Source organism: Gadus morhua, chromosome 23 (genome assembly GCF_902167405.1).
Source record: "Gadus morhua chromosome 23, gadMor3.0, whole genome shotgun sequence".
Classification (NCBI taxonomy): domain Eukaryota; kingdom Metazoa; phylum Chordata; class Actinopteri; order Gadiformes; family Gadidae; genus Gadus; species Gadus morhua.
Genome location: NC_044070.1, coordinates 8,580,988 through 8,596,710, shown reverse-complemented (window position 1 = coordinate 8,596,710; position 15,723 = coordinate 8,580,988). Strand labels below are relative to the sequence as shown.

The 15,723-nt window shown below is 42.7% G+C and overlaps 1 protein-coding gene and 1 long non-coding RNA gene across 4 annotated transcripts; one reads left to right on the top strand and one right to left on the bottom strand.

Annotated features, from left to right (window-relative positions):
- Positions 1-120: 120 nt before the first annotated feature.
- Positions 121-10,983, top strand: mastl (microtubule associated serine/threonine kinase-like). Of its 3 annotated transcripts, none has more exons than XM_030348574.1 (13): positions 121-427; positions 2,237-2,374; positions 2,473-2,612; positions 2,723-2,811; positions 2,906-3,012; positions 3,867-4,029; positions 4,188-4,336; positions 5,559-6,533; positions 6,859-7,000; positions 7,338-7,358; positions 8,145-8,258; positions 8,681-8,782; positions 9,919-10,983. In XM_030348574.1, exons 1-13 carry the CDS (start codon positions 245-247, stop codon positions 10,074-10,076), a joined length of 2,481 nt encoding a protein of 826 aa, XP_030204434.1. In that variant the 5' UTR covers positions 121-244; the 3' UTR covers positions 10,077-10,983. The 3 variants fall into 3 exon arrangements, with proteins under 3 accessions (XP_030204434.1, XP_030204435.1, XP_030204436.1); XM_030348576.1 differs by lacking the exon at positions 121-427 and adding an exon at positions 474-2,158; XM_030348575.1 differs by lacking the exon at positions 7,338-7,358.
- A 2,795-nt stretch (positions 10,984-13,778) lies between these two features.
- On the bottom strand, positions 13,779-15,485 carry LOC115536932 (uncharacterized). Its single transcript, XR_003974741.1, has 2 exons — positions 14,516-15,485; positions 13,779-14,000 (listed from the first exon to the last, which is right to left on the bottom strand). It is a non-coding gene; the product is annotated as an uncharacterized LOC115536932 (long non-coding RNA).
- Positions 15,486-15,723: the final 238 nt, after the last annotated feature.

Sequence of the window (15,723 nt, the reverse complement as noted above, 5' to 3'; positions counted from 1 at the left end):
AATATTGTACAGAATATTTTCAAGTTCATTGTGTCATAAATTATTATCCAGAATCGCTTAATTTGAGTTCAAAAGCCTCTGCTTTGGCACAGGCAGTGCGTCAAACACCGTCTCTCAGGACCCACAGCAGAAGTGCGGATTTCAAATTTTCAAAACAAACCCGACTTGTTTGGACGTGTTCACCACATGAAGCCGAGCGAAGCACACCGCCTTTTCTTATTACACAGAACTTAAAAATAACAACATGGACGCAAAAGAGAAGCACCCTGAAGATGAATCAAACTCAATTGTAAAGCCATATGATCCACGAAAGCCAGCTTCCATCGATGACTTCATGATCCTGAAGCCCATCAGCCGGGGAGCCTTTGGAAAGGTGTACCTTGCACGGAAAAAATGCAAGCCAAATGCTCAGCTCTATGCCATCAAGGTAACGTGGTTTATCAACCAGTATTCAGGTTTCTACCTATCTATTATCTTAGTCACTTTTGTGCATACATTGTCTTAATTGTGTTTTTGTATACACATTACTTTTGTCCTCTCCTCAGCGACTTGAATTCAACAATGAAGATATACACTGAAAAAGTGCAAGGTTAACGTGATTACGTAAAATAATCATGAAATTCGCTCCATATGCTTAAATAAGAGACAAGACAATGAGCCATTTTTATTTTCTAATACATTTTTTGTCATTCACCAAGATGCAGTCTGAACAGATTCGTTTTCAACCTGCCTAGGAAGATGGGTAGGGTCTCAGTTGTCAAAAATCTCTAGAAGTGTAAGTGACCGGCCTTAAATCCACACTAGGAAGGGTCCAGAAGATTGTTCTAGTGGAGGTATGCAGAGAGTTGGTTAAGCTGCATGTTCTTTGCATGGGTGTTTTAGAGAGACATGGTAGAATTGAGACATGTCTGTAATTCTCCACATCAGATGGGGGGTGTGATTTCTTTAAAAGAAAGTTCACTCTTGCTGCTTTAACGGCAGTAGGAAAGCAAGCAGTAGTCCAAGATGTGTCAATGAGATGAGTAAGGGTAGGAAGGGTGTCAGGAGCAATAGACGATGGTGAGATGGGATAGGGTCCAGAGGGCAGGTTGTTGGGCGGTGGGAAGTGAGAAAGGATACTACTTGTTTGGGAGAGGGAGGTGATTAGGGAGTTGACTGCAGGTGGGTGGGGAAATGAGGAGTATATTATCTATCTTTCAAACAAAAAACACTATTAGGGAGCTGGGGGAGTTATTTAGGTTGTTGGAGAAGATGGGACGATTTTTTTGGGGGATTGGAGACGGAAGATTACATTTTAGATGACAGAATGAACATGTAGCTGCAGATAGGAGGCCGAAAAAGCACTAAGTGATTGGTAGGCATTAGGCAAGAAGGTTGTCAGGGCGCTTGGATTCGCACCACGCTCTTTCAGCTGCCCGTAGTGAGGTTCTTTCAGCATGCACTGAGTCTGAAAACCAAGGCGCCAGAGGGGTCGGGCGAGCCCCCTGATAGGTCAGTGTCCAGAGACGAGGGCAAAAAAGAGAGAAGAATGTCTGTGGCCGATTAGGGAGGCATGAGTGAGAAGGAGTCCGGTGAGGGGAGAGCTGATGGCGAAGGTTTGGGAGGTTGAGAGAGTAAGATAAGAAGTGGTCTGAGATGTAAGGTGGAGATACAGAACCTTAGCGCAGTTCCTGGTTTATATTAGGTTGAGTTTGTTACCAGCTTTGAATGTGTAGGGGGGAGAGAGCAAAAGAAGATGGCATAAACAACGGTTGAGATTTAGACATGTCAGGATGTGGAAATCACAGAGAAATGGCAACAGGGGGCCCTCTTCAGGGATGTTGGCTAGGAGAGTAAAATTCCTCCCAGAATCCCCAGAGAGCACCTGATGGGCGGTAGAGCACTAAAGGGCGCTACAGCAATGTTTAATTCCACTGGTTAAATTACACACACAGCGGGAAATTAGAAAGAGGGAGTGAACTGAGTAAGGGAGTAAAGAGAAAATTTCCATTTGGGGGAGATTAGCCAACCAGTTCCCAAACCAGTTTCCATTTATGTCTCCTCGCATGCAACACATTGCATAACATTTTCTTGTGTGTGCAATTTCCCAGAGCCCATTTATATTGGTGTGTGGGTGTGTGTATCAGTTCACTTGAAGAATACTTATATTTTGAGTAACGTAAGACCAGCAGAAACAAACATTTTACTCTGCAATTAACAAAATAATCTGAATTTGACTACTATGTTCTACTACTAGGTGATGAGGAAAGCCGACATGGTGGATAAGAACATGACGGGCCAGATGAAGGGAGAGAGAGATGCCCTGGCCATCTGCAAAAGTCCCTTTGTGGTCCACCTGTACTACTGCCTTCAAACGGCCACTAAAATCTTTCTGGTAACATTTGCAGATTCATGTTTTTTCACTATGTTCTGCAATAGTGTCTTTCTACAAGGTGTTAATTTATCATGAAATTTCAATGCTTTAACTTGCAGGTCATGGAATATCTCATTGGTGGCGACGTTAAGTCTCTTCTCCACATCTATGGTTATTTTGACCAGGATATGGCTGTGAAATACATTATAGAAGTATCACTGGCGTTGGACTATCTGCACCGTCACAATATAATACACAGGTGGGTGGATTGTTCACAGAATCTTTAGCGGCTGTAACCAGAAGTGTCTTGTTTGTTCCCTTGCTGTTCTTCTGAATGTATGGATCTGATGTGGAACACACTGTTTGTAGGGACCTGAAACCTGACAATATGCTGATCTCCAACGAAGGACACATCAAACTGACCGACTTTGGTCTTTCTAAAGTTAAGCTGGATAGAGGTACAGAAACCAATCTTGTGGCACGAGAAACCTGCTGATGGACATGTTACGAAGTGACAGTATCATTCATGCTGTCCCTTGTTTTCTGTGACAGAGCTGAATCTGTCGGACATCCTGACCACCCCTTCCCTGGCCAAGCCGGATAAACACTACTCTCGAACCCCTGGCCAGGTCCTCTCCTTGATCTGCTCTCTAGGATTTGTAAGTAACACAAAAGTTTTTTTATCACACACATCTGTGAACGTATGTTTGCAGATCGACCGATATATCGGTCGGCCGATATTCGCGTTTTACGTGTATCGGTATCGGCCGATACGCGGCTGATTTTCGCCGTTTTATTTTTTATTTTTTTACTTGTTCTACCTCACCTGTTTTTAATATTTGTAAAATATTGTTCATCTACTTGTTCTTACTTGTTCTACCTCACCTGTTTTTAATATTTGTAAAATATTGTTTTTTACATTGATGTTCAATAAATGTTCCTTTTTATAAATTGAGACTTTTAACATTTGTTATCAGTATACTTTTTATGATTGAGGGAGCAAAAGCAGTATCGGCTCTAAATATCGGCTCTAAATATCGGTATCGGCGTATCGGCTAAGGCTGATGAAAAAATATCGGTATCGTATCGGCCCTAAAAAATCTGCATCGGTCGATCCCTAGTTTGCAGGGCCCAACCCTTACTTTCAAAGTTTGGCATACTGCTGGAAAAGCAAAGGATGAGCTTTTGACTGGCAAAATACCTCCCACGATAAGAGGGTACCTAATCAATCTCCTGGCTGGGAAATCCAAATTAAGACTGTATGACAAAAGAAAATTGTATGCCATATTTTGTATTTGAAGGATTTCATTAGTTTTGTCCTGATATCAGTTTTTCAAAAGTCACAGTCTCATTGCATTTGAAAGGCTAAGATCAGATCAGGACAACCAGAAACGGTTGCTTGGGGACCCCCCAGCCCAAATCTGGTTTCGTCTCCATGGAAACCAGGCAGCTGTTTACCCTGTAGCAGCTCCGTCCCGGCCCGTGTTTACAAACCACCACCTCCCTCCACCAGAACACACCAGAAGCGGAGTACCGGCGTAGCTGTAGCGCGTCAGCGGTGCCCAGCCCCATGTCATGTGACCGCGCCGAGCGCAAGAAGCAGGCCCTGTGCTCGCTGCAGGTCAAGAGGAAGAAGAATCGAATGTTCGGGCCCGGTGGCTCCTCCCAGAAACGCGGTACGTCGTAGTGTAGGCCCTCCTACGGTCCGACCCACTGGATCGACTTTGTCCCTCTTTCACTGAAAGCCGAGGTGTGTCTGTTTCGCTCGGCTAGGTGCACCGTTTCATGCCCACGTTATGTAGTGGGCCAGCTAACGCTTTCTTGTCTTCCGCAGCGGCCATGAAGTGCATGTTCAGCCCGCAGTCCCTGGGCAAGAACCTGACCCCCACGCTGCTGAAGACCCGGCGGAGGTTCGAGACCATGAGCGCCGTCAGCAACACCGAGTCGGAGGGCGAGTGCAGCCCGCTGTGGGAGTGTGAGGAGGTCAGAGCTCCACCACATGCTGTCATTCAGGGTGGTCCCCAGCAGACGCTCTCGACCATATTACGGGCTGTACATTTTAGGGAGAACACTGTTCAACTGTAAAACAATTACTTGGACTTTTGGTCCAAGTAAGTACATTTCTCGAAAAATGCATGAGATTTCTCATCCATCAAAAGTCTGCATGGTCCGAGTTTTGCCTTTGAGACAAACACACCAGCTACACCCTGGCCATTAGTCGAACTTGTTGACAGGGACAGGCCCAACATAGTGGACATATCCAGGGGAAGGACTTTCCAACCATTTTACCTTTCTGGGGCCTGATCACCTGCAACAATATCATATTTTTGATCACATTAGAGATAGGGGTGTAACGATACATCGATGTAGATCGATACATCGATTGATTGGCGAACGATCCAGCTGCATCGATGCAACGCCCAAACATTGATGCATATCGCTGTATTACACGCTTTTATTATTATATATCTCCTTCGCTGGTGTTTGTGAAACTATTTCTGCGCAAAGCGCCAAGCCGCTCGTATCCATTCACCGGTTAAATGAGGCAACAGCGAGCACATGTGTGAGCGCGAGGATGTCTAGTTTCGTTTTGTGTTGCCAAATTGGGCATACGTCCCGTTTTTCCAGCCTAGCGTGATTAAAAGTAGCCAAATCGGGCTGAAAAATTTGCCCAATCTGGCAACACGGACGGCTTATCTTTACAGCCAAGATGATTCCGAGGGATGTTTTGTTTTTAGAAAAAAACTATCCACACAGATATGTTGGGAATGGTCTACGTTCAAAATGAAAGATCATTACAGGCTCTTTAATTTAAGCCATAAAATATATAATAAATATCCGGAAGAGCAAAGAAATAAAATGATGAAATTATAATTAAGTTGATGTGAGTTGATGTGATTGTAAGAGGTTGTGTTAAATGGGCATATGATATCGTCTCATATCGATCGCTTGCCCCTGAATCAAATCGTATCGTATCGTATCGCGGCAGACTTTTGATATCGGCAAATATCGTATCGTTGTCCAATGAATCGATATAATATCGTATCGTGATGATACCAGAGATTTACACCCCTAATTAGAGAAGCAATATACACATTGAAATCTGACTTGGTGACCCAAAGGGTGTGAAGTATCAGTAACACTATTCCATGTTCATAATCTGGGGGTATGTGAGGCATTGATGCTCAGCATTGTTGATCCCCAGAAAGAAAACCAACCTGTAAGCAACATGGCCGTGGACGAGGGGCCTTCCGACACCCAGCCGACGAAGACAGAGTCCGTCTGTCCCGATGCAGACCGGGGCCTCGAACTGACCTCGTCCGATAAGTTCAAGTTCTCAGCCGAGGCGGCCTCCGGACCGCCCGCACACCCCACCACCGCACCCCAGGGGAACGACCCCCAACCTGGGGCGGACGGTCAGGCGCCCAGCCCGGCGCCCGGCAAGAGGACGTTCTCGGACGTGGAGAAGAGCCCCGAGGCGGCGGCGGCGGGGACCCAGGCCAAGCGGGCCAACACGGCCTACGAGGGGGCCTTCCAGACCCCCCCGGAGGAGAGGCCCTCGGGGCTCACCGGGGCGTTCTCCACCGTCCTCCTGGAGGACCTCAGGGCTTCCCCCGGCATCTCCAGCCCGCTCGGCGTCACCAAGAACCTCTTCGGCGAGCTGCACGACCCCGCGGAGGACGTGTTCCTGGCCCCGGGGCCGGAGGACTCCAGCTTCACCTCGGACAAGGAGCTCTGCCGCAACCTGTGCCTGGACTCGGACGGCTCGCAGAACGAGAGCTCCGTGCTCGTCGGCGAGAGCCCCACGTCGGAGGCCTCCAGCCCGTCCTGCCGCCGCCGCTCCACGCCGTCCCCGGGCGCGGAGCGCACCGGGGGCCGCGAGGCCTCGACGGAGCCCACCCCGCAGAGGCCCAACCTGTTCCGCCGGGGGGAGCTCCAGTCGCCCTGCCTCGGCCGAGCGCCGGCGGGCGCGACCACCCCGCCATCGGCCGCCCCGTCACCGTGCTTCCTGAAGCCCCGGCCCGGGGTGGCGTTCCGCAGCTACTGCAGCTCCATCAGCCGCTCCAACTTCTCCAGCCACTCGGTGGAGTCCATGGACACGTCCTCCATGCCGTCCTTCGTCACGGGCGGCGTCACGCCCGTCCAGAGGACGCACAGCTCCAACGGCTCCCGCTATCAGGTGGGGCGGAGGATGAGGATGATGAGGATGATGAGGAGGATGATGATGATGTGTAATGCTAATCATAGTAGTACTGTACATGCTAAAGATAATCGTCATGGTGGATGCTAGTGATGCATAGTAATGATGCATACTAATGGGGCTCGCTGCTAATCCACAAGTATCCGGTATTGGGAGTTCGAAGCTCATATATCAAGGAAATATCTATTTTAACCGTTCATTTTCAAAAAATTGGCATAGTTTTAAATCAACATGTCATGTTCCTCCCATTTTCTAATCATTTCAACTTTTCGTGTGTTTTCTCTGGTTTCTCTGGGTGAGCCAGACGCCCCAGCCCATGACGCCATCCCACACCCCCTTCAGGACCCCCAAGAGTGTTCGCCGGGGCCCCGTGCCGGCCCTGGGGGCCCAGATACTGGGCACCCCAGACTATCTGGCCCCGGAACTCCTGCTGGGCAAACCGCACGGTAAGGGTTACAAGATTGTGACGAAAACACGTTGGATATCTGCAGGATCTGTTTATGAGCCAAGCATTAGCAAGTGAACAAAGAAGGGCTCGGCATACGAGAAATGAGTGGCGCTGCACTGCTACATGAAGGAATATGAATGGCATACAAGAGCAAATTAGCATTTTAGTTCTTGATATACATTGAACAACTCAAAACAAGACAGGTGTGCAGTATGCGACTGCATAATGCGCTTGAAACAAGTGCTGCATTTGAAACAATGTACATAAAGTACTGTATGTTTTATGTCGGAAGATCGACGTGTAATAGCATTTTATGACGGGTCTTCTGTTTGTAGTTTCAGGATACGGTTGTTGTGGTGAGTTTTATTAAAAAGACAAATTAAAACCTTGCTGCTTCACGCGAGCATGCATGTTAACCTACCCCCCCCCCCACCCCGACCCACTAATAGGGATGAGGCAAAATGGCTGCCTGGCTTTCGCTGACTTCGGTTTGGTGCTTAAACCGTGTTCAGCTGGACTTCTAATAGGAGATGGGGATCTTTCTAGCGTGTGGCGGTCTCCATAATGAGGAAGAGGGGGGCCTTTGCGATTGACACTAACCTGGTTGATAGCGATGTGTTGCGGGGTCACATGCTTTCAAAAGATCAGCTGGGCTTTTAAGATGGACACAATCGGGGTGTTGTCTTAAAAGATGTGATTTGCTATGCTGTTTGTTTTTGCCCAGATGTCTCACGCATATTCTGTTATTTAAATTGCCTATTGCCATACGTTTCCATAAAATATAATATAATATATATATTATATATTAATTCAATAGAATTCAATAGAATAAGTTATTTTAACTACAACTTGTAATGAAAAAAGCAGGGTTTTAAATTTATAATTTTTATTATTATTTTTTATTCTATTTTTTAACCATAATCAAACTAAATGTTCATTCATGCACCCCACTGGTGCAGTTGGCTTGGGATGCTTTGAAATTGAATCCTCGCTCGTCCAGTCATCTAATCTCGTTATAATCCCTCGTTCACCCCCACCGCTGCTGTGAAAGTAAAAGCACACTCCTAACCAGAATGCCTGAAGAGTGTATCACGCTGGCCATTCCTGACCGTCTGTCTGTCTGTCCGTCCGTCCTCCTCTAGACTTCATGGTGGACTGGTGGGCCCTGGGGGTGTGCCTGTTTGAGTTCCTCACGGGCGTGCCCCCCTTCAACGACGAGACGCCGCAGCTTGTCTTCCAGAACATCCTCAACCGAGGTCAGTGGGGGGGGGGGGGGGGGGGGGGGGGGGCAGTGGGGGTCTCCCCTCCCTCCTATGTCCCTTCAGCAGACAACGGTCTGATTCTGGTTCTTCCTTTGAGTCACGATCTGCTCAAGATAATATTACTATAAACCTGGAATAATATCGCGCATATATATATATATATATATATATATATATATATATAAAAAAAATAATAATAATGAATTGCATTCATTTATTTATATTCCATGAACCACCCTCAATACCATAGATTCATGTTCTCAGATAGCCATTTCTTTGGCGTGCCAACATGACTAATAAAAATGTTATTTACCGGCCGAATGTAAAATTGAACGGCCACATGAAAACATTTGCATGTATAAACAATCAATTCTTATAATTAATGCATTTGAATGTTTTAAATGTCCCCCCGCCAGACATCCCGTGGCCAGAGGGAGAGGAGGAGCTGTCCGGGAATGCCAGGAGCACCATCGAGATCCTGCTGACCATGGACGTGACCAAGCGAGCCGGCCTCAAGGGTGAGATTGGGTAGCTGTGCAGTTTTCTGTGTTCTCCTGCTGTGAATGTACAGCATTTGAACTCCAAACCTATAAACTAGCCCCAGTTAGACAATATTCAGACCACATAGAGCTATTTTACTAAAGTTTGAGCTCCTCGCAGTGATCGCTCATCTCATCTCTCTGAACAATGGTGTTCATACTTTTTGCAAGGGATAACTTTGCATGTTCTCCCCATACACAGAAGCATTGAAATCTTATGTTTAGTTATTAACATGAGTTTACAACTTAATGGCTGTTCAAATAATAACCTTTCTCTCACTGGACTATTAATAATCTTCCCAAAAGTACGGACTCAAATCCTTCTTCTTTACGAACTACCTTACATTCCAAAAATCTATACAATGACTCCAAACTTACTATTTATACTTTTTAAATGATTAGACTTTTAAAGCAAGAACACCCTTAGCAACCACCTAGAACAACATGGAAACTATCTTAAACATCCTAGTAATCAACTTTAACCCCTTGGCAACCACCTGAAACCCCTTAGCAACCACCTAAAACCTTTTTGACATCCCCCTAAACAACATAGAATACCATAGCAACCACCTTAAATACCATAGAATGAGGGTTTCTGCCAGCCTTTTCTTTTGCCAAAGTGGCCGAATGTGAAATTGAAAGGCCATATTTAATACAGGTGTACACGCATGCATTATAATAAAAGAGGGCCATCGTAGGTCCATGCATTCAGTAAGCAACGCACCAACGCATATATAAATTAAATAAAAAGATACCAGAACAAGATGGCCGTAAAGAATTATATTTACCAGTAAATCAACCTTCTAGTCGGCCATTCGCCGGTAAATGCTGATTGACAGAAACCCTGCATAGAATACCACATGCAACACCATAGAAACCTCCCAGACCGTCATATCAGCCACTCAGAACACCCCAGCAACCACCCAGAACACTCTTCCATCACAAATGTAGGATTAAGAATTTGAGAGAGTAAAAGCGTATCAGACTGTTGAGGCACACCTGAGAGGTCCCAGAAATGAGATTCAGATACGGGGTTCATGCAAACTCAAAGCTGCTTCACCTTGCTCTGAGAAAAGAGGCTTTCTCACGTCCTGTTTTGTAATTTGAACCGTCAGAGCTGAGTGGCCACCCTTTGTTCGAGGGCCAGGACTGGGACGACATCCAGAACCAGGCCATGCCCTTTGTCCCCCAGCCGGAGAACGACACGGACACGTCCTACTTTGAGGCGAGGAACCAGGCCCAGCACCTTGTCGTGTCCGGGTTCAGCCTCTAGAGACCCCCCACACCTGGGTTCAGTCTCTAGAGACCCCCCACACCTGGGGTCTGCCTTTAGAGACCACCACGCCTGGGTTCAGCCTCTAGAGACCCCCGCACCCGGGTTCAGCCTCTAGAGACCCCCGCACCTGGGTTCAGCCTCTAGAGACCCCTGCACCTGGGTTCAGCCTCTAGAGACCCCCGCACCTGGGTTCAGCCTCTAGAGACACCCGCACCTGGGGTCAGCCTCTAGAGACCACCACGCCTGGGATCCTTTGGGGTTTTACAGGCAGAGGCGATTTAAATTTTAGCATTTGATTATCCTTGGGTGGTGGGGGGGGCGTGCGTGTGTGTGTGTGCATGTGCGTGTGCGCGCGTGTGTGTGTGTGTGTGTGTGTGTGTGTGTGTGTGTGTGTGTGTGGGCTGATTCTGTAGTTTTAAAAGGTTTTACCAACGGTTTCACTAGGAATAAATGAAGGTCGAAAAGACTTGGAACAGGAGACTATATTTGTCTTAATATTTTTTCTTTTAACCAAACGATTGGATGGTTCTAGTGATTATTGCTTCATGATAATGTATTGCTTGCTACTGTAAACCAGTTGCTCTCGTTTTTAACATTACAGTTGTCTAACGATATGTGTTTAGAATGGATCATTAGTGGTCTCCTCTTCAACATCAATAAGTAATTCTTTGTTAATAAGCAGCTTGTAAAAAAATAAGGAAATCATTAATATATTCATGTTATATAGTACCCATGCACTTCATTTTTAAAGTAAACGTCTTTTCTTGTATCGTGTTTTAAAAGATTTACAGTTTATGAAGGAAATGGTTTTCCTTTAGTAATGGTCACCGAATGCTGTAGCTGCTCATAAAGTTTTATGTTTCTCTACGTGACAATGACAAATAAAATGGATGTTGGTATCATAGAATTGTTCTGGTTTTGTTGTTATAATAATGCTTGATTTACATCTTGCAAATCAATAAAAACTTTGAATACAGATAATGTAACATAATTCACACATTCATAACAACAGGCCGCATATGTCCCTGGCAACTAGAGAGGCTTCTTTCCCATCCTATGGAGGGATCCTGAGCCTAGGGAGGTGGCCGGCCCATACAAGAAGCCATTCATTCATGTACCAATTCTAGAGATACGAGCGGCCCAGGTGTTGGACAAACCCAGACGCTCAAGGCCACAAAAACAAGTGTAATTCCCGCACATAGCCACAAACCAAGTTGCAATACCAACACATAGCCAAAAGAGAGCAGTATAAAGACATACGGGTATTCAGGAGGTATTTCAGGTATCCAACCCATAATTCTGAGTTTAAACTCAGAACGCCAAAAGAATAATCACGTGTTGCCCTCATCCTCTTCCGTATAAACTGATCTCAGACTGAAGTATTAAAGGTCCCATGACATGCCACCAGGTGTGAGTTTGATTAGCCGATGCAAGCAGTTGCTCGTCTATCTTTCACACATCTAGGTGGACACGCCCACTTATGTCATAAAGGGCAGATTTTCAAAATGGCTTGTAACGGCTAATCACACTCACCTGGTGGCATGTCATTGGACCTTATTTCCAAGATACAAATTCTGCACAAAGCAAGCAGCACTGCCCAAACATATATTTAATGTTTCCCAACAGACTATAGCTGTTACTATTGGCTGTTAACTAAAATATCTTTGCTCGTAATTCTAGTTTGAAATATTGTTGTCACGTTATTTGTATAAAAACGAATTGTTGGTAATCATGCAATTGGTAACATGATTGGTGGAATTTGGGGAAATAATTGACAGGCCTGCATGTCTCAAAATACACTTTATTTTATTATTTTCTTTTATTCGCAGCTCCTCCGATAAACATGCAAACTCCTCCATTGGAAGGCAGAAATATAGAGAAAGCCTTAGTTGATTTCAGTAAAAAGGTAAACTTTTATTATTTGATAAAACAATTCTCTGTAAAGATTATATACTGTATATTCAAAGCTCTTGCTACATCTGATATACATTCTATATTAACACAATGCATTTAAAATGTTGCATTTTAATTATAACAGTTATGTATATAATGCATACACACATTCTCACCGCTTGCTAACATTTACACACGCAGTATAAGCAATATTATAACTATTTATAACCATTGGAAATAAACTTAACATTGTCTATTTATACAATGATATCTTCACATTAAACATTTAAATTAGTTCACAAACCACAGTAGCTACAGGAACCCCACTGATGGGTGCTAAAGCATTTAGCTACAGAATAAGAAAGGCTACTTGGTTAAAGACAAAAGATTCAGGTGAAATCACTCAAAACCAATTAATAACTTCATTATGACATTATTAAATCCAGCGTAACTCACAAATTTGTAATTTTGGTCCGGGACTAAAGAGGTGTGCTTCAACAACTTTTATTCAAACTTTTTACATTTTATTTTTGCTACACCAGTGCTAAGAGTACCTTATGATGTTGAGGCACTTTTTGCATTTGGAAAACAATTAAATTAATATAATGTATGAAAATAATGATCAGTGAGTAAAACAGTGGATGGATATGGATTAAAATAAATAAATAATAATAATTACAATGAATGATCAGGTGTAATACACAAACTTCAGATGTACTTTAAGCCATTATACTAAATAGTTATACAAACTATTGAGCCTTTTTATTGAGCCTTATTTTAAGTATTTGAGTTGATTAACTATTTATTATCTTCACATTTGACCCTCATTGCCTCGAAACAATTATCAGAACATGTAGCCCCAGGTGAAAAAATATTATACTTCAACGACACTTTTGAAAGGATGTACTAAGTCCACTTTTAGTATGTAACTGTATTCTGTACTAATTTCGTCGCATTCAAGTATACCAAAGTGTACTAAGGTATACCTTAAGTACTATTATAGATATACTCCAGTATACTCCAAGTGTAAATAGTATGCTAAAATTGCACAACTTTTGACAACCTTTAAGTGTACTGAAGTACACTAGTGAAAAGTATGATTTCTAGCATTTGAAACACTCTTGCAGTACAATAGCATTATATTACCAGTGTGTTTGAAATATACTTAAAAAGGCAGTATGGTTCAATTGATAGTAGTATATAAGTATATTTTGAACACACTATTATCATACTTCTGTCATATTTCAAATTAAATTCAAATACACTTTCTGACTATATTTAGTACTTTTTAAGTCTGCCATTATGTTAATTAAAATGTATTTATAGTACATTTCTATCACAATTGCAGCATCAAAGGCATGCACTTTAAGTACAATGTTATTATACTCTAAAGAGGAGCAGAAGTGTATATTGAGTGTATTTTATCACTGCTTATACTACATAATAGAAGTGTATTTTTAACACACTATTATCATTCCTCTGTCATATTTCTAATTAAATTCAAGTACACTTTCTGACTATATTTAGTACTTTTAAAGTGTGCAATTATGTAACTAAAAATGCATTTATTATGTATTTATAGTCAATTTGTGTCACAATTTAAGCATCAAAGGCATGTACTTAAAGTATAGTTATTATACTATAATGTAAAGTGGAAGCGTATATTAAGGGTATTTTAAGTACAATACTGTTATACTACTAAGTACTTTATAAATACTACAGAAATATACTTACAATACATATTATACTTCACATGCACTTCTTTCTGGTACCATTTTAGTACACTCCATGGGTGCTATTTTGTTCCATGACAAAAAACACTTAAATTGTACAAACCAAAACTTTAATTTAAATATTAATACAAACATACATTCAATAACACCTAACTTTAAAACATCTGACATATATAACATATATAATAAAGCTACTGAGGAGCAACCTTGGTGTAGCCCTCATTATTGCATTTCCTCCGCAGCAGGGCCCGGATCTCACTAACCATGGTGTTGGGGAATTTCTCCCTCACCGTGTCTGTGAAAACAGGAAGGACGCATGTGATTTAAGACTTAAGATAAACAATAAATTACATTGACACAGACTAGTGCTTGTGCCCATTGGGAGCGTGCCCGTTCGGAGCGCGTGCCCAATCGGAGCGTGCCAAACGTAAAAAAAACGCAGCCCCCGGTACGCCACGTGCCCCCGCTACGCAACGTGGTCCAGCTACGCCACAGGCCCCCGCTATAAAACAACTCTTTCTATTAGGCTATCATCATTACCGTAACATTCCTACATTTTACAATACAAATACGACGCAAAGACGCTCTCAGGCGCAAACGTAGCCCCCGCTACGCCACAGGCCCCCACTACGCCAGTTGATCCAGTAACTTTACTTCGATTACTAAATTCAAGCATTATACTTCGATAAAAGCAACTCTTTCTATTAGGCTATCATCATTACCGTAACATTCCAACAGACTATAGCCAAAGTTAGCTGACGTTACAGAGTATTTCGGAATCATTTCACTACCGTTTTGGAACTGACTTACCTCCAAAGAAAAGCAATTTGGCTGCAATAGGCTTCGCCTCTTGTTGTCGCCGTTGTGTAGGCCAAATTACCTCTATCCAGCCCTGCTCCGACTCGAGGTCTTCCCTGCAGTTAACCGTTATTTTTTTTATTTCTGTATGCATCACGTATGACGGATGTATTATCTGCTCTAACGGAGCCGTCTTGGAAATAAAACAAACCAAACACTGTCATTGTTTGACCCGGAGATATTAGGTGCTCACTGCTCAATTTCAAATGGAACACTAACCGTCCGCGCCAAGTGTATTTGAGTAAACCACCAATTGGCGACCTAAATACTACATTCTCATTGGACGTCGATTTGCAGCCGCACACTGATTGGATGGCCGTTATAAACTTGCTATTTTCAAATTTTGGTTATAGCCTTGGATTTTCTTTAATAGTTAGTCGTTGGAGCTAGTAAAAGTAGCCATTTCAGTATTATTTATCTGTATTTTTTTGATTAATTCAACACTTTGGTTGTGATGATGTATGAATATACTTAAATAAACTTCTAATGAAGTGAAATTAAAGTATACTAAAAATGAAGCATGTTAATAGTGTATTACTAAGTGTACTTTTCAGAATCACACTGAATGACAACTATAAGTTTTTGCAATTTAGTATACTTTTTCTAAGTGCACTGAAATACAGCTTAAAATTAACTTGCATTAAAGTGAACTGTAAGGAAGTATACTTAAATACACTACTAATAAAGGGAAATTTAAGTATACTTTGATAAAGCATTTTAATAGTGTATTACAAAGGACTTGAAATGAAGTGTACTTTTCAGAAGTACACTAAAGTACCACTTTAAGTATGTGCAACTTAGTATACTTTTTCTAAGTACACTGAAATACAGCTTAAAAAGTATTTGCATTAAAGTGCACTTCATGGAAGTACACTTAAATACACTTCTAATGAAGTGAAATTAAATTACACTCTAAAAAAGCATTTTAATAGTGTATTACAAGGGACTTGAAACAAAGTGTACTTTTCAGAAGTACACTAAAATACCACTTTAAGTATTTGAAACTTAGTATACTTTTGCTAAGTATACTGAAATACAGCTTAAAATTAACTTAAATTAAAGTGAACTTTACGGAAGTATACTTCAATACACTTCTAATGAAGTGAAATTAAATTACACTTTAAAAAAGTATTTTAATAGTGAATTCCAAAATACTTGAA

Coding starts and splice junctions, on each gene's coding strand:
- mastl (XM_030348574.1), top strand. CDS start 245: ATGGACGCAAAAGAGAAGCACCCTGAAGATGAATCAAACTCAATTGTA. Junction 6,534..6,858: donor CCAACGGCTCCCGCTATCAG/GTGGGGCGGAGG, acceptor TGGGTGAGCCAG/ACGCCCCAGCCCATGACGCC. Junction 8,259..8,680: donor CCAGAACATCCTCAACCGAG/GTCAGTGGGGGG, acceptor TCCCCCCGCCAG/ACATCCCGTGGCCAGAGGGA.